Raw genomic sequence first — 17,827 nt, forward strand, 5'->3', positions numbered from 1 at the left:
GGAAGGTTATGTGAGCTTAACAGAATCCAGCTGAGGAAAGGAAACAGGATTAAGTTATCTGGTGTCACCCAGCCTGGAAGTGATAAACTGCTTCAGGATCCGTCTCCCAAGCACTGGAGTGCTGTTGAATGGGGAGGGTGCCTCTGGGAACCTTGCCTTATCCAGTGTGGCTCCTTCGTCCTTTTCTTTTTTTTTTTTTTGTCCTTTACTTTTAACATTCCAACCTGATCTATGGGGTAGTCTTGGATGGCAACCATCCTAGTGCCCACCACTCTGCTAGGGCCCCCACGAGTGTGTGTGTGCGCGCACGCGCACGCGCGCGTGTGCATGTGTAGTCTGTGCATTATGGGAAGTTGGGTGGGGAAGGCAGCCAGCAGCCTTCAATTCACAAATTGGAACTATGTGGATGCTGGGGGTGTGAGAGCTCAGGCACTCTTAAAAAGCAGAAATGCAACATGGCTTTCAAAAAATTAATCTGAGGCAAAATGCACTCCTCCACCCTGCCCCCCAAAATCCCATGTAAGCCAGGGAAGTGCCACTCTAGCTAACTGACAAAGTCAAAGCAGAGAAGCAAATTTTGCAAAATTGGAAAATAGTGTAAGTTAAAATAACCAGAGATGCTGACAAACCGGAGATTTCTAGGCGGGTCTAAATTAGAAATTGGTTGTGGGGGAGGTGGGAGTGATGAGGTCCCTAATGGACTCCAGTGAGAATTCTTTAAATTCATGGGCTAATCACCAGCGATATGAAAGGGGCCTTGGGGATGAATATGTGCTCGCTGAGTGAGGGGGTAGCTCAGCTCCACTCATTAGAAACAGATGGGCGGGTGGGGGTTGGGGCTGGCACGCCAGTGCAGACGGGATGCCTACTTTCCTGCTCATTATAGTCTTTCTCACACATCCCCTGTCTTTCGGGACCCCCTGCTTGCCCTGTGAGCCTGCATTGATCTCCACCAGCCCTGCCCTCCCCTAGGTCAGGGCTCTTGCTGAGAAAGGACCCCTGGCCATGCTGCATGCAGCTGTGGCTACTGGCTTGGTGTCTGGAGGGCAGAGCCATTTCTGACTGGTCTGGAGGTGATCTTCCCACAGGTCACTCATGGAACAATGCTTTCATTTCATTTGGCTCTAAAATCTTAAAATCCTAATCCGATGATTTTCGCTTTCGCCGTACATGTGGTCTGGCACTTGAAGATCAGGTAGAGTTCAGGAATATTTGGAGTCAGAGAAGCCAGAGGCGGAGGAGACCTTGGAGACCAGCGGCCTCGCCTGGCTTTGTTCCTGTGTCTGTCCTGAGTAGCAGTGACCCTGCGGGTGGGACGGAAGGACAGGCAAGAGGACAGCAAATGTCATATTTTTCCTCCCACGACCAAGAGGAAAGACACCACCAAAGGACTTTTCTGAAAATCGGCAAGTCTAAGAAAAGCTATAATACTATCGTAATTGGACCTCATTTCATCTAGTCTAGTGTCACCTGGAGGAGTGGCAAATCCTCTTCTGCCAAGATCGTCAGCACCAGATGGGCACACGAGCTGGTGCCACGGCTTTCGTCCCGAGGGATCAGGGCAGCTGCAGGGCATGTACCTCCTGGGCCTCGGGGAAAGGCGAGTGAGAAAGCGCATGTGGGGGCTCTTTATACCCTGTGAGGCTTACTCACATGGTGGGGGGTGGGGTGCCCCCCCCCCATAGATAGCACCAGCCCTTCCACCTCTCCTGCGAGGCCTTTGCTGAGTGGCACTGGCCGGGGCCAGCATAGCCCAGCCTTCTCAGTCCCCTCCTTCTGGAGATGAGGGTACATCATGGAGTCTTCTCTAATTAACACTCTAGGTATGGATATGCTTTTGGAAAAAAGCACAGCTCTCTAAGGGAGAACAAGTGTGTTCTCTGGGATTCGCTCAGTGGAGAAGGGGATGGAAGGTCCTGAGTCCACACCTTTGTCGCCCGGTGCGCACATGCGTGTGGCTTCCTGGCGCCTGTCTGCTGGCTTGGGCTCCACTGCCCACAGCAGAGTGGGAGTTCTTCAGGAGTCGAAGTTCCCACGCAGACCAACTGGCCCCTGTAGTCTGGCCTCCCTTAGCATTTGGTCTCCTTTCGTAACTGACCAAACCCAGCCTGAAAAGTGGAGTTAAACACAAGCTCAATACAATTACATCCTTCACCATGTACATCTGAAGTCCTGCCCATTCTCTGGAGCAGGAGGCTGCCTCTGCCCAAGACTGCCACATCTCGGTCCCCACGTGGCCACTGTTGCAATGAAGCCCGTGATGTCTTCTTCCCTGGCCCCTTCATTCCCACTGTGTCCAACCTAACCAGAACAAGCCCCTCTGGTCTTCTTTTCTGAATCCTGCAGGTGATGGGTGCAGCGGGCAGGGGCTGCTGAAAGGGGCCCCTTTCCCTTCCTCGGGTGGGGGAGGGGGATGAAGAGCTGAGCATGCTGGAAGTTACTTGCATGGGCTTAGCAGCCAGGCTTGCTTTGCTTTGAATGAACTGAGAGGTCTGTATGGTGCTTATCCCAGTGTCTGGCACCGAGTGCTCAGTGAGTGGTAGCCACCTGTTAGCTGTCCAAGTCAAACCAGTCCCTTCCGCCTGCATCTCCTCCCTCCCGCCTGCTTTGGTGCCTTCAGTAATCTGCGTTCTCTCCTGTTCCAACTTCCTTTCCCTTCACATAGAGGCATGTTTGGCTCATGTTTTAAACATCCGCCCCTAGACCCTGGATCTTTGCTGACCCCATCCTCACTCCCTGTCCTCTTCACTCCTCTCCTTATTCAGCCTCCTGCCCCCAGGCGCCTGCCCCTCAGTTCAGGGAGCTGGCTCCTGCCAGAGCAGCAGTGGTCTCCGGACGGCCAGGCTGCCACAGGCCTGGGGTCTCTGCTGACGTCCTCCCCTTCACCGCGTGCTGTCCCCCTCGCCGAGTGGGTCCCTGCTGCCCACAGCTCCCTCTCCAGCACCAGCCCAGGGCTGAGTGCACGGTTCTTCAGATGGGGATTCGGCCCAGCCCAAGCAGCAAATCAGACCGGGACACATTACCAGTGAAAGTGTTTAATAGTTAAATTACTCAAATAGACTTTTCAGTTTCCATGGGAAATCATAATTGTATCCGTTTTTGCAAGAGCAGGAGTAAAAAGAGTGCACACCCCTTAGAGGGAATAAAAAGCCAGCACTGCACATGGTCACCAGTCACTGGGGGGGGGGCAGAGGATGGGCCCCCACGAGGCCGGTGGGGGTCATGACAACAGGGGGAACATAGGAGGAACTCTGCGCGCGCGCGCGCACACACACACACACACACATTACTCAGGTTGGAAGCAAAATGAAAATCCAGCACCCCTGGCAGGTGCTGGGGTGGGGACTGGAGAACAAGACGTGGAGAAGCCAGCCCGGCGAGGGCACGAGGCCGATGCAGAACTCAGGGCGGACAGCAAAGGCGCGACAGACTCGGGCTGGCAGTTTTGGGTCCATAGCCTTGCTTCAGGGCTGTGTTCGGACGGGTGGGCGATGGGTGTGGGGGAGGCTGGCGCCAGTGTCCAGCCAGAGGTGGAGCGAGCAGGTGGGCATCAGAGTCACGTCCCAGCAGCTGGCACCCAGCTGCCACCCCACCCCCTTCCAGCTTGTGTTGGAGGTGAGAATTGTTCTGCCCTGAGAAGCAATGAAAAGATCTGGGCACAGGCCCCAAGGATTCTGTTTGGAAATATCTCTGATAGTATATCATTTTCCAAATGCCTCCTTCATAGGGTATAAAAATAGAAATTTTTTCTTGGTATATTGAACTGTCCCCTCCCCAAAAAACAAAAACCAGACAAACCAAACTTTCTGCTAGCTTTGCTCTGTGGACTCTGAAGCTGGCTCTACCCTTTCCTTTGTCTGGTTTGCAGGTGGAGGGCAATGCCACCCCCTTTCCCTGAACCTAAGGGCTCCACATTATCCTCCAAGTCTGAGGGACCATCTTCAGGAGAGGCACCTCGGCCAATCGAGAGAGGCAGGCAGGCTTCCTCGCCTCCACCTGGCTGAGCACCAGGGCCCGCCTGCAGGCAGCGAAGGGCTGAGGTCTCAGGGAGTGAGAGGGGAGAGTAGCTTTTTGTTTCCTTCTTATTCCATTTGCATTTCTCCCAGGGGCAGTGATCTGTGTGTTTGTGTGTTAGAGAGAGATGGGGCGATGTGTCCACACATCTTCCTACTTAATCGTTAGAACAAAAGGACACGCTCCCTGCTCGGGTTGGACCTGGGAAAACCCAAAACTGCCAAATCCGAAGTGAGGAAAACAGGCGTCCTGTATGTGGCCAGTTCCACAGCACGGACGCACACGCACGCGCACACCGTGCACACTTGGACGTACGGACAGTACAAATGAGCACACACACGCCCCGCTGTGCAGCACAGCTGTGTTCTAATATAGAGAATTTACAAAATATAGAATTTGGTATATTTGTTAGATCTCCAAGGTTTTCAATAATACAAAATAAAAAATACAAAAAGACACGTTGGGACCCGGCCTCCCTCCCCAGCAGCGTCCCCGGTTGCCCGTGGGTCTCTCACACGTGGACAACTAGCAGAGGCTAAAGAAGGGCGCAGAAACAGGTTTTGTTTTATTTAATAAATATTTTCCTTTTCTCAGAACCGCCACTCCTGGCTTCGAGTCCTCTGGCCTCCCCCTCGCAGTTAGTTCTCTTCCCCGCGGAGGGGCATTGTCTGTGCGTGTGTGTGGGTGGAGGGGGAACTGTGGTGAAGGCCACAGTCCTTCCAAAGCCAGCACTCCTGCCCGGCGGCTGCCTCCATGGGGCAGGGTCCAGGTCTGTCTGAAGTTTAAAGGCTCGTATAGAAAAGCAGACCCCTCAGGGCCCCTAGGCTCCCTCCAGCCAGAGTCGCTCCTCTTCCCACCCAGGCCTCTCCTTCAGCCCTGCCCTCGGCGCTGGGTGGCCATACGCCGATCCACGCGCCAGGAGCTCCTCCATCCGCGCAGCAGCAGCACCCGTGAGAAAACTCAAGATCCAGGTCGCATCCAGCGGAGTCTTCTCCAGAGGGAGTCATCTTTGGTCAGCGTGGTGCTCGCAGGACGCAGGCACCCTGCCTGGGACAGAGGCTGCCACCCGCCCACGAAGGCAGAAACTGCTTTTGGAATCAACGTGGAAAATCTCAAGGGCGCGGCCACCTGGGCGGGGGCGCGGGCTTCCACCGGCCCGCCCGGCACACAAAGAAGCCGTTGTGTTTCTCCGGAGGCCAGCTGCCTGGCATCGTCAGCTGGCAGCTGCTAACTGAGCGGGGGCCCTCCGTTGAGGAAGTAGGTCATCATCTCGCCTTTGCCCTTGACCTTGACCACACCCCGGCACTCCAGCTGGTACGTGTTGGCAGCCAGCACCTGGTACATGTCCGTGGTGACCTGAGGAGGCAAAGGAGGAGGGAGGACAGGCCATCCACGACTGAAGCCGTGAATCTGCCCTCGGGCAGAGCTGCCTTTGACACAGAAGGGCGGGCGGGGGCATCTCCCTGGCCCGGGCTCTCGGGGACGGACACTGCTCGCCCAGGAAAGTGCCTCTCTGTGCTGTGCCAGCAGCGGCGAGCCTCGCTGTGCCCTTGCAGTGCCGCTCAGCGTGGCCATCGTCCACGTGAGAAGTGCAGAGGCTGAGTCGGTGGGAGGAACTCCCGACCCAACCACCACCTGCCTGGGGCGTTTTCCAAGGTCTCCCTCCAGGACAGAGCAGAAGTATTCTAGGTGACCCACAGGGAGAGTGAGGATGCTTACCTCACCTACCCTGTGAGTGAAGTACTATGATCTCAGGCTCAAAACATCTGAGTCACTGCCTGAGGATACACCGCTAGGCCGGGCAGGGCCGGGCTCAGTTCGTGGCGCACCTCCCGTCTCTCCTTCAGCTTTTGGAACAAAGAGGAGAACTCACAGGTGGCTCCGGCCATCACACTACCCTTGTGCAGGGGGAGGGGGAGGCGGGGGTGACGGGAGCAGCAGAGGACCAATGCCTCACAAGGTGATCCAAGAGCCATTTCTGAGAACGGCCAGCACGCCTCCGCCGGCCAGCAGCAAATCCCCGGCAAGTGTCCCGGCCCAGCCCAGCCACCAGGCCAGGGAGGACGGGGCTAGAAACCTCTGGGTGGGCTGCAGGGAGATGACCCTGCCGTGTCACCAAGTGTATTCGCCAATGGTGAGGCTCTTTGCCAGCAGAGGTGCTGGATTATTGTGTGGTTGCTGACAGCATCACTCACACCTGTCATGGGTGAGGTCAGGAGCTCTGCAAACACACGTTCCTCTCTCCTCATCTCCCCTCACGACCCCCAGTTCCCATCTGCTATCACTTCTCCCTTGGCACAGGGATGGAGGGAGAGGCCATTGACCAGGCCCCTCAGACAGCAGGCCGGGCTGAGCTGGCCAGGGCCATGCTCAGAGCCAACCCCTGTGTTCAGAGTCCCTGCAGGAAAGAGACGTTAGGGGACATATGAGTGGTGTCAGTGTGAGCAGAAGCCATAAAACAAGCTCCATTAGCATTTGAGACAACGGAGGCCAGGGAAGCTAAGGGGCCTGCCCACAGCTCACAGAGAACTGGGGTATGGGAAGGTGGGGTGCAGGACTAGAGCCCAGTGCAGGCTTCTCTGCTGTCAGATTGAAGCAGAACGAATCAAGAAAGCCCTGAGGAAAACAAAGAAACGCAGAGGAAGAGCGGCGGGCCTGGGAATCACAAGCAGCGGCTTACAAAGGCTGTGGGAGGAGGAAATGTCTGGGTCCCTGGCCAGGCTATGCCCTCTCATTCCTTCTGTGGCAGCAGAGGGCAGAGCACAGGCCTGGGGATCTGTCCAAGGTGCTGAGAGCCTGAACCCAAGCGTGTTCTCCAAGCTTCAAAGACATCAGTGCCAACCACCCAATCACTGTCAAATGAAATTCTGACTGGAAACTGTGGGCGGTCTGTCCCAAAGACCAAGCATCAGACAGAGGCCCCGGTGTTGTGGTGGCGGGTGGTGGACGCTCCTGCACTCACCTGGATGCGGTCTGGCACACCGGTGCTGTCCATGCGGCTGGCCACGTTCACCGTATTGCCCCAGATGTCGTACTGAGGCTTGCGGGCCCCGATCACCCCAGCCACCACGGGGCCGATATTGAGCCCTGCAGGGGACAGAAGTCAGCACGCTCATCAGGACTCAGACCAGCGCTGGCCCTCACTCCCATTCCTCTCCCCGCCCGGCTTCTTCCTTGGACTCTCGGTCTGAAGATACCCAGGGTCCTCCAGCCCCAAGGCCGTGCTTAACCCTCTGCTCCTATCAAATGCCGTAACTCAAGGTTACAGGAACCTGTTCACACACCCACTGCACCTGTGTCCTCACCACCCAGGCAATGCTCAGCTCCTGCATGGCCATCACCAGCACTGCCCTCTGCAAGGCTTCTAGTGACCTCATGCGTCACCTAATCGCCTTTCCCTAATCGTCCCTCTCTCAGTGGCATTAGTAAGTTTTCACCTTCAGTTTAGACCAGTGGTTGGCAAACTGCGGCTCTCGAGCCACATGCGCCTCTTTGGCCCCTTCAGTGTGGCTCTTCCACAAAATACCGGCTCTTCCACAAAATACTGACTTCTGCGCATGGGCCACAAAGTTTCAATCGCACTGTACGTGCGTGCCCGCACGTGGTATTTTGGGAAGAGCCACACTGAAGGGGCCAAAGAGGCGCATGTGGCTCGAGAGCCGCAGTTTGCCAACCACTGGCCACCCGGAGGCCAAAGAGCCGCGTGTGGCTTGCGAGCCGCGGTTTGCCGACCACAGGTTTAGACCAACATACCAGAACTTGCCCATTTCTTTGCCACCCGAGGTTCCCAGCTGCCTGCCCAGCTACTTGTCTACCTGTCACCCAGTCTCCAGTCCTGGCCCGAGGAAGGAGGGGAGGCAGCTTACAAAAATATAAATCAATGTAGGTGGAAAAGATGGGGTGCAAGGAAAATAAGAACAGCAATTTCACGAAACCGGGGGTGAAATTAGCACAGAAATGCAGGCTGCACGGCAGGTGAGGCAGACCCCCCACTGGCTCTGGTCTGGGCCTCCTAGCAACCAGTGCAAAGTGAGACCCTGGCCAAGTTCCCGGGTGCAGGGTCCCCGGCTACCACGGCCGTTCATTCAGACAAAGCCCAGTCCCCGCAAAATGTCTCCAAGGCCATCAATAATCACAATATTGATGGTTAGCAATCCAATATTTTGGTTTCCTGTGCGAATTTTGAGGACTGAGATACCATTATTTATGTTGGTGAATTAGTGTTCCTTTTTTAAAAAAAATCGAAATCTGAATCATTTATGGCTTGAGACATGCCAGGGAGTTGATCATGCATTAGAAGTCTGAAAAGTAGAAAGGTCTGCTCTTTCAGACACCACCCTTCACCCCACCACCCTCAAGAGGGGGAGGGCAGCAGGGGGTGTGGGGGGCTGGGTGGGAAAGGTGGAGGAATTGAGAAGTGCAGAGGGGTAGTTACAAAATAGTCATGGGGATGCAAAGTACAGCGCAGGGGATCTAGTCAATGATGTTGTAATCACTGTGTATGGTGCCAGGTGGGTGCTTGAAATATTGGGGGGACCACTTTGTAGGGCCAATGGTTGCCTAACCACTGTGCTGTACACCTGAAACCAGTACAAGACAATTCTGAGTGTGGACTGTAATTGAAATAAAGAAAGAAGAAAGCAGAGGAGGGCCGCAACACTCAGCAAAGCAAAACCCCTACTGCCGAAACCACGCACACTGGCTGCCGGGATGTCCTTGGTGAGATATATGCTAAGAACAAAACGAGCTGCAGAAACACCTTGAACTTCATGGAGCAGCGCATCCAGAGCGGTAATCTGCAATCACCCAGCAGCTACAGGAGGTGGGGCCTGCCTGCCTGTGTCCATGTGCGTGAGTTTTCACTGTGCTATTCTGTCAGCTCTTCTGCAGAGCCGAGACTTGTCAGAGCACAAGGTTGGAGTAATAAAACAACAAAATTAAAGACCGAAAAAATTATATAGGGTTTGGTTCAAAGAGTTTCTGCACAAGGAGAATAGAATCCTGACTGTGAAACAGACTCAGGGCCTCCGCTCGGAACTCCGTCTCTTCAGAGCCAGCTCCCACCCTGGGCACCACGCCGGCGTCTGCAAGCCCCTCGAAGCCACCCACCGCGGGCCGAGGCGGTGGGCAGAGGACCCAGGGGAGACCCGACAGGCTCACTGTTTCTCTGGCCGCTGACGCAGCTTAGAAAAGCTCTCCCGGCCCCAGGAGCTGGTGCTCACACAGGAACCCCCGGGAACCCAGCAATAGCCCTGCTGACCCGTTTTGTGTTTTAAGATGTTGAAACGATCATTTCATTGTCAATTTTACACGATTCCTTTCATGTTTAGTTTTTAAAATATTTCACTATGTTCATTTTGCTAACAGTTTTGTAGGACTGTTATGTTCAATGTTTTTATAAATTTGCAAATCAAATGACTTGTACTATGTTTGTTCATTTTGTATTTAAAATGGATGAGTACTTCATTTCACTGCTTTTCATTTGTACTGAATGAATTTGGAACACTTTTAAATAAAATGCTGCTATTAAGCCAGTCTGACTTGAAATACATGGGGCTGCCATGCCCTGGGGCAGCACCCCTTTCGGGCAGGCCCACACTGGGTCCACCCAGCCCTTCCCAACGCGGGCGTGAGGCGGGCACTCAGAAAGAGGTGTCCTGGGCATGTCACCTGCACAGCAGCATGCAGAGATGGCACCTCTAGGCTCCGGGAGGAGTGAGCTCTGGGTGATGGGTCCCACCCCACCCCCTTGGGCAGGGACGCACTGTGATGCCAGCCTATGCTTGGGCCTGGGTCACTAATGCAGAATGGGGGTGAGGGACAGGAGCCCCTCTGAGCCCTCAGACCTCCCAGGCAGCTCACCAATCTTCATCTGGAAGTTGTTGAAGGAGTGCTCGTTGATGTACTTCATTTGGTCCATCAGCTTCATGGCGAAGTCGGCCAGAGCTTTGATGTGCGTCTTGCCCACCTTGTCGTAGGTGGAATCATTAAGGCCGGAGGCAGCCATGTAGGTGCTGCCGATGGTCTTGATCTTTTCCAGCTGCTTAAACCGATCCTCGCTGATGATCTGAAGAAGGCCAAACCGGGTCACCCCCAAGTCCAGGGCACTGAGGTCACAGGGAAGTGCGGCAGCGTGGCCCCTTGTGTCTCCCCAGTTCGCACAGAGGGCCTGTCTCTAGCTCCAGCTCAGTGCCAGGCCCTGGAGCTCCCTGACAGAGCCAGGCCTCCTCCAGCGCTTGCTGCTGTAGGGGACTGTGCCCATCTTGGCCGACTCCAGTCACCTCACTGCCAGGAGTCCACGGGCTGTTTCCCACACTGCTGGCTCCAGCTCCCTCATCCCTCTCCTTTCTGAGCCCTGGATGGCACTGGGATTGTCCCTCACACTCACTGCATGGTGAGCTCCCAGGGTCCAGGCTGCCCCAATGCCTGGCACGTCCTAGCTCAACAAGGGTGTGATACACAAATATCGAAATGGCTTTGTTTCTGCAGTCGATGTTCAGGGCTTTGCATCTTGTCCTGCCTCCTCCCTCAGCCTGGGAATTGCTCCTTCCTGAGACTTTCAAAGGCTGGGTCCCAGCCTGAGGCCCTGTCCAGCCCTCCGTGGCATGAGAGGAAGGGTGGAGGATGGGAATAATTGTCAAGGCAGCTAGGCAGGGCCCCAGTGGGCAGCTCAGGTGCAAATTCAAACACCCTGGGCTGACACCAGCCCTGCCACTTACTGGCAGTGACCTTAGGCAAGACATATCATGTCCGTGGGCCTCAGCTTCCTCATCTATGACATGATGATAGGGAGGGAATGTATGCAAGGTGCCTGGGACGGTGCCTGGGACACCACGGCCAGGGCTCCTGATGTCACCGGTCCTATCTGGTGAGGTGAGAGGGGGCACCAGGTCTCCTAACTTCCTCCCCTCCAGGGACCCCAGTGCCCCTCAGCCCGCCCCGCACCTCATCGAAGTCGGCGATGATCTCGTTGAGCAGCCGCAGGCACTCGACACCCTCGTTGTTGGCCTCCAGCTCCACATAGAACTCGGAGAAGTTGGCGATGGAGGCGAACATGACGGCCACGCACTCGCACGACTGGTAGTAGAGCTCGTCGTTGCGCCGCTCCCGGGCCAGGAAGTGGGCGGCCACGTCCTTGGGCAGGATGTTGTGCAGCAGCCGCCGGTTGTAGGCCTGCAGCTCCTCCATCTCCTCCTTCTCCTCTGTGGCCTGCGACAGAGGACCGGCAGAGGGTGGGCCAAGCAATGTGTGACTTAGAAAAAAGAGTGTGAGCCCGGCCAGTGTGGCTCAATGGTTGAGCGTCAACCACATCCTGGGGACTCAGTGGCACTCCAGCCCAGCTGGTGGCAGGAATGTGACCCACGCCATTCCCAGAGAGCAGCTGGCCAGAGTGGCAGGCAGAGTGGAAGTGTAGGCTGGGGGCGGGGACACTGGGAACATGGCTATGGATGGGATCAGAGGCCAAACCCCCAGGCCCTGGCCAGGTGCTTCCGCCATCTGGGGGACTCGGCCCAAGACATGCTGGGCAGCTGCTAACACAGCCAGATGCTTTAGGGTCGGACTCTGGCCGGGCAGGAAGGCTCAGGGGTCAGTGCTGTGGGAAGAGGACAAGAGTGGGCTATCCCCCGAGAACTGAGACCAGTGGTTCTGCCAGGAGGGCAACACAGCCAGATGCTTTTAGGGTCGGACTCTGGCTGGGCAGGAAGGCTCAGGGGTCAGTGCTGTGGGAGGAGGACAAGAGTGGGCTGTCCCCCGAGAACTGAGACCAGTGGTTCTGCCAGGAGGGGGCCTTGCGGATAAGGGCATTCCTGGTGCAGGGGTTCAGAGAAGCTATGGACCCCAGGCCTCCCAGCTTCCCTGTCAGCACCTACCCGCCCACCCTGACCATAGATCCAACAGCAAAATGGCTGCTGGGCGAGATGGGGGTGGGCCAACAGATTGTCCCCCACCCACCCCCAAAACCTGCATTCAGGTATTGGAAGCTATGGACCTCAGGACTCCCCGCTTCCCTATCAGCACCTACCTGCCCACCTTGACCATAGATCCAACAGCAAAATGGGCTGTTGGGCAAGATAGGGGTGGGCCAACAGACTGTCCCCCACCCACCCCCAAAACCTGCATTCAGGTATTTGACTATTGGTATTGACTTGATGTCCCCCTCCCCAAAGCCCCAGAGCAGGATGGGAGATGGAGGGACATGGAAGCATCACGAGCCTGTAGGAGAGGTTCCAGGAAGAGAGGCTGACATGCTCAGCGGGTAGACAATCACCCTCGCACTCACACATCTGTGCACAGGCCTTCTTAATTTTTTTCAAAATGGGAGGAGGGATCCAGCCGTTTCCCTTCCAACCTCCTCTCCCCGCTCCCTGCCGTGTGCAGAGCCCTTGTGCCTGAGGAAGCAGGGGTCAGAGGATGGGCGCCACAGGTGGCACGCCCAGCACACACACCACAGGTGGTGAAGAGGGGAGGGGTGTGGTGGGGCAGAGAGGGGGCTAGACGCGTTGGGAGGTTGGCTCCATGGAGCAAATGAGTAAATCTCTGCAAGACAATGGGCGCTGGGTCTCTCACTTGCAGAGATGGTGTTTTTAAGCTTGGAGGAAGGCAGGCTAGAAAGAAGTCTGAGGTGTTGCACTAGAAATGGGATAAGCTCATGGTTTTAAATATCAACAGAGAGATCCTGGGGCAGTATTCATATGTCTATACGTACTTTTATTTATATGTTCATATACACGAACATGTATTTCCTCGCTTTGTCCACAGAGAGGACCTAGAACACTGAGCACACTGAGCCCCCGATCTTGGTTTCTAAGTACCATTCTCCACTACAGAGAACTGGGGCCTCTGAAGAAATCACTGACAGCTGGGCTGGAGCAGGGAAAGTAAGTGATGAGCCCGAGACATCGGCTTGTGCCAGGAAGTCGGCAAATGCTCCAAGAATGATGGAGACATGTCAAAACACAGAAGCCAACTTGGGGAAACTCACAGGCCCCGGAGAATTCAAGCATTAAAGTAATGAGAGGAGCAGAGTAAAGCCCTCTGAATGGGATAGGAAGCCATGAGTCCGAGCTGATACAGATTAATGAGAGACTAAGTGAGTGGGGAGGAGGCGCTTCCTGATAGCAGGACTCCGGTTCACAATGTGGGAGGAAGGACGGACGCGTGTCATCACGGCCAGGCAGGCAGGAGGCGCGATGGATGCTGAGACTGGTGGGTGGAGGTTTGCTGAGGATCAGAATATTGGTGTACTATCAGAATCTTTCCACAAAGCGCTAACTGAATGCAAAAGAGAAGATGGCGTTCTGACAGTGGAGAAATCCGGCAGTCGCCCACTGAGTGGTGATCAAGGTTAACGTCACCAGGGATGGGGCAGGTCAACACAGTGGAATCCCCAGTGTGATGCACTGAGAAGGACCAGCGTCATTTCCATGATTTTCCTCCAAGAAGGTGTGACCTGAGTCTGGGGCCACTGCCTTGGCCAAGGTGACTCAGTGGTTGGAGCATCATCCAGTGCACCAAAGAGCAGTCGCCCACTGAGTGGTGATCAAGGTTAACATCACCAGGGATGGGGCAGGTCAGCACAGTGGAATCCCCAGTGTGATGCACTGAGAAGGAGCAGCGTCATTTCCATGATTTGCCTCCAAGAAGGTGTGACCTGAGTCTGGACATGGGAAATGTCAGCATCTGAGGGTCACAGCACACGGATCTTTTTAAGACTGGCAAGGACTGAGAGGCCAGGAAAGACTGAGAAGACATGAACTAAATGCAAAGAATCCTGGGTTAGAACTGGGACCACTGCCCTGGCCAATGTGACTCAGTGGTTGGAGCATCATCCAGTGCACCAAAGCAAAGGGTCATGGTAGGATTCCTGGTAAGGGCACATGTGTGGAGCAACTGATTGATGTTTATCTCTCTCCCCCCCCCTCCCTCCCTTCCTCCCTCCCTCCTCCTCTTCCTTCCTCTTTCTATGGATTCAATGAGGGATGAATCCTCAGGTGAGAATTAGAAAAAAAAATTAAAAGAACTGGGACCCCTGGCAAAATGCAAATGGGCTTTGTGGGTGGGATGCGCCAGTGTTGATTTCCTGACTGGGAGGTCGGGTGGGGGTGACAATGGATGTCCTTGCTTTTTGAAGGTGAACACTGGGAAATTTGGGGGTGATGGGGCATCATGTCAGAAGGGTGGTACCTAGAACAAAGAGAGAACCTGGCTATGCTGATCATCTGAACGCTGTCTCCATGTCCTTCATTCTTCGCCGACTCTGTCCATACCTTTTGGGAACCCGTGGACCGCTGGGGCTGGACCCCGGCACTTCCTCTTTCTATGGATTCAATGATGGATGTATCCTCATGAGGAAAAAAATTAAAAGAACTGGGACTCCTGGCAAAATTCAAATGGGCTTTGTGGGTGGGATGAAGCTGCGCCAGTGTTGATTTCCTGACTGGGAGGTCGTGTGGGGTGACAATGGAGTGTCTTTGCTTTTTGAAGGTGGACATCAGAAAATTTGGGGGTGATGGGGCATCATGTCAGAAGGGTGGGGGCGAGGCAATTGAGCAAATGCAGAAAAAAATGGTTAGGGAATCTGATGAAGGGACTGTGGAGTTCTCAATGCTGTTCTTGTAACTTTTCTGTAGGTTTTAAATTATTTTTTAAAACTTACTCCCCCCCAAAAAGATAAAAAGGGTGGGAGGAGCATAGCTGTGGGGCCGGAGGAGGTCAGGGAGAATAAGTGGAATCAACCTGTGTCTGCTTGTGTCTCTCCTGTGTGGAGGGAAACATTAATGACACGTGTCTCTGGGGCTGCAGACGCGCTGAGGGGTGACTGAGAACAGCCTGGTCTCTAAACCTCCCCAGACGCTCAGCACCGCTGTGGGGCTGGGCTGCAGTCCAGGGCTGAGGGAATGGGGACTGGGCATGAAGGCGGGCCTCAGACCAGGAACCCGTGGAGGCCCCCTGCCCCTCTCTGCAGCACAGAAGAGCCAGTGCAGCCTTATCCCTGAGGTCCCCCCCCACACCCCCATCCAGGGCTTCTGAGGGCCATTCCCATGCAACACTTGCTCCCCCAACTTCAGGGTGTCCTCACTGGAGACCTCAGTGGAAACCTCACCCAGACATCACGCAAAACACCCAGCAGCAGGGCAACCAGGTACCCCATCTTCCCTCAGCACCCAGTGAAATTCCAGGGCTCCTGCCCCGGCCAGAAGACTTCAATCTGCCCCATCTATGGCTTCTGAGGGCCATTCCCATGCAACACTTGTTCCCCCAACTTCAGGGTGTCCTCACTGGAGACCTCAGTGGAAACCTCACCCAGACATCACGCAAAACACCCAGCAGCAGGGCAACCAGGTACCCCATCTTCCCTCAGCACCCAGTGAAATTCCAGGGCTCCTGCCCCGGCCAGAAGACTTCAATCTCAACGTTAATGAGGACGGAGGAGGCCTAACCAGTTGCAGATGAGCTGGAGAAGTGGTCGGGACATAGGAGCCAGGCCAGGGGAGACAAAGAGACCGAGCTATGCCATGTCCTGCAAGAGCTGGGCCGGAATAACAGGACGGAGGCCACCTGCACACACCAGGCTTGTGCACTATGAGTGCGCTTGGGCGCCCTCTCCTGGCCCTTTGCAGGCGGTCTGCCAGGTAACCAGAGCTGCTGCCTGCACCTGGAGCGCCCTGTGAGCAGCCCAGCAGCGTCCCCTCCCGCAGGTGGGTCCCTCAGGGTGCAGGGCATGAAGCGTGGAGGCAGGACACTGGTGGACTTCAGCCCCACTTGGGCACCCAGCACCCACTGCTGCCCTTTCTGAGACACCTTTCACCAGGGCCCAGGCACAGCCACTTGGCCAAGCTTCCTGTCCATGGTCTTTGATGCCCCTCCCATTCATCCCCCCTGGAGAATCTTCAGGCTCAGTTCTGGTCACATTAAGTCCTCTTCCTTCTGCACCCGGCCAGGCTCCTGCACTAAGGCCTCCGGGACACAGGGCTGCGTGCCCCTACTCTCCTGCTGCCACTCTTCTCACCCACCCTCCTTGCTGCTCCCACCACAGACTTGTTCTGTCGACACGACTCTAAATGCTCACAGTATTTGTGACAAGAGCAAATCTCCTGGGCCCGTCCAAGCCCAGCACTGGCCAGAGTGGGTTTGGCTGGAATAAGATCTGGGGTTTTGCCTCCTGGCCCCAGAGAGCAGGGAGCAGACCTGCTGGGACGTGGGGTGCTGGTCTGTTGGGACAAGGCCTGAGCAGGACACCTGGTCAGTGCAGCACCAAGACCCAGCCGAGCCCCAGTGATGGGCTGCTCACTCACAAAGTGCCGTGAGGCCTGGGTGCCTCCCCCACCCCAGTTCTAGCCCCAGGGCCACCCACCTGCAGTTTCCAGAGGAAGTCGAGGCGGGCGGTGGACTCCACCTGCTGGGCGTGCAGGTACAGGGCCAGCACGAAGACTGAGATGATGATGGGCGTCACCACCTTCAGCGCCACCTTGGTCGCGTGCTCAGGGCTGCAGGCAGGAGGTAGAAGCCCTGGCACCTCATGGCAGGCTCCGGGGCCCCTCAGGCCTTTCGTCTTCCTCCCACTGTGTGGCCTCCCTTTCCTCACCTCCTGCTCAAACGTGGCCTGAGGTGTGCCTCTGCCAGCCTTCCTGATGGAAGCCCATCCCAGCCCCGCCCACGCCTGCAGCTCAGCGGCCATGGCTCCTCTGTGGCCTCCCAACTCATGACCCCCCTGGGGACCTTCCCCCTGGTCACGTCCGAGGGTGAAGGAGGCCCTTGGGAAAGGCTACGTGTACATCTCAGGTCTCTTAGTGGACAAGACAGGGGCCGTGGGTGCAGTAACAAGGGAGCAAGGCAGGCCACATGGACCGTCTCTGGGCAGCCTTGGGCAAGTTTCTTAACCTCTCTGAACCTTAGTCTCCTAATCTGTAAGGTGGAGTAACAATGCCCACATTTCAAACTTGTGATAAAAATTAAAAATGTTATATACAAATCCTTTGTACCTAACAGTAGGAACTCCAAAAGTGCTAATTACTATCTAATTATATTTCTGTTAACATTAAAAGAAAAATGTTATATACAAATCCTTTGTATCTAACAGTAGGAACTCCAAAAGTGCTAACTAATTACTATCTAATTATATTTCTGTTAACATTAAAAAGAACACTCTTAATAAAAGCAGCTATCCCAAACCCTGCTCCCTGTGCCAGCAAAGAGCTCAAATCTCAAATGCAGCTCGATGCAGGGCCTAACCCCACACCGGGGGGCTGAGGGGGCACTGGTTCCTGTCCTTCTAGGCCTGAGGGTGGACACATGCTCCTGGGGAAGAGCCTGAGGCTGAATGCTTTAAGGTGAAGCCTGTGGAATGGCCTGTAGGTCCTGAGGCCCCGGCCGCCCGCGGGGTCTATAGATCACCTTGGGGTGGTGGGATCATAAAAAAGGGGGGCATCTACCCAATGGGGCCCCCTTGATACGAGGGAGGGGAGGGCCCACCTGCCACAAAGCCCCCTCCCACCTGGGCCCTGCTGCCTTCTCTGCTGGCCCCACTGCTCTGTGCGAAGGGAGGGAGAGGCACTCTCTGAGAACTCAGAGAGAGAGAGAGAGAGAGAGAGAGAGAGAGAGAGAGAGAGAGAACATCAACTCACCACTGGGAGGTCCCGTTGTTGTTGAAGTCTCTGTGAACGGAAGTGGGGAGGGCAGCTCAGTGCCTGCTGTATCCCCCACCCTGCCGTGTTCCCACCCTGCTGTGTCCTCCATCCTGCTCTGATCCCCACTCTGCTGTTCCCCCACCCTGCCCTGCCGCCCACCCTGCTGTCCCCAACCCTGAACTGCC

The 17,827-nt window shown here is 55.5% G+C and overlaps 1 protein-coding gene across 2 annotated transcripts in view; it reads right to left on the reverse strand.

Moving 5' to 3' along the window:
• Positions 1 to 4,378: 4,378 nt before the first annotated feature.
• The window catches only part of ADCY5 (adenylate cyclase 5), a 145,698-nt gene continuing 132,249 nt past the window's right edge, over positions 4,379 to 17,827 (reverse strand). For both annotated transcript variants that reach the window (XM_014545249.1, XM_014545248.1), the window contains exons 16-21: positions 17,640 to 17,669; positions 16,370 to 16,502; positions 10,960 to 11,223; positions 9,877 to 10,081; positions 6,977 to 7,101; positions 4,379 to 5,370 (exon numbers count right to left, since the gene is read on the reverse strand). In XM_014545249.1, the coding sequence (XP_014400735.1) occupies positions 5,242 to 5,370; positions 6,977 to 7,101; positions 9,877 to 10,081; positions 10,960 to 11,223; positions 16,370 to 16,502; positions 17,640 to 17,669 (886 nt within the window). In that variant the 3' untranslated portion in view covers positions 4,379 to 5,241. The remainder of the gene's footprint in view (positions 5,371 to 6,976; positions 7,102 to 9,876; positions 10,082 to 10,959; positions 11,224 to 16,369; positions 16,503 to 17,639; positions 17,670 to 17,827) is intronic.

This window comes from Myotis brandtii, unplaced genomic scaffold, assembly GCF_000412655.1.
Source record: "Myotis brandtii unplaced genomic scaffold, ASM41265v1 scaffold4, whole genome shotgun sequence".
Lineage (NCBI taxonomy): Eukaryota > Metazoa > Chordata > Mammalia > Chiroptera > Vespertilionidae > Myotis > Myotis brandtii.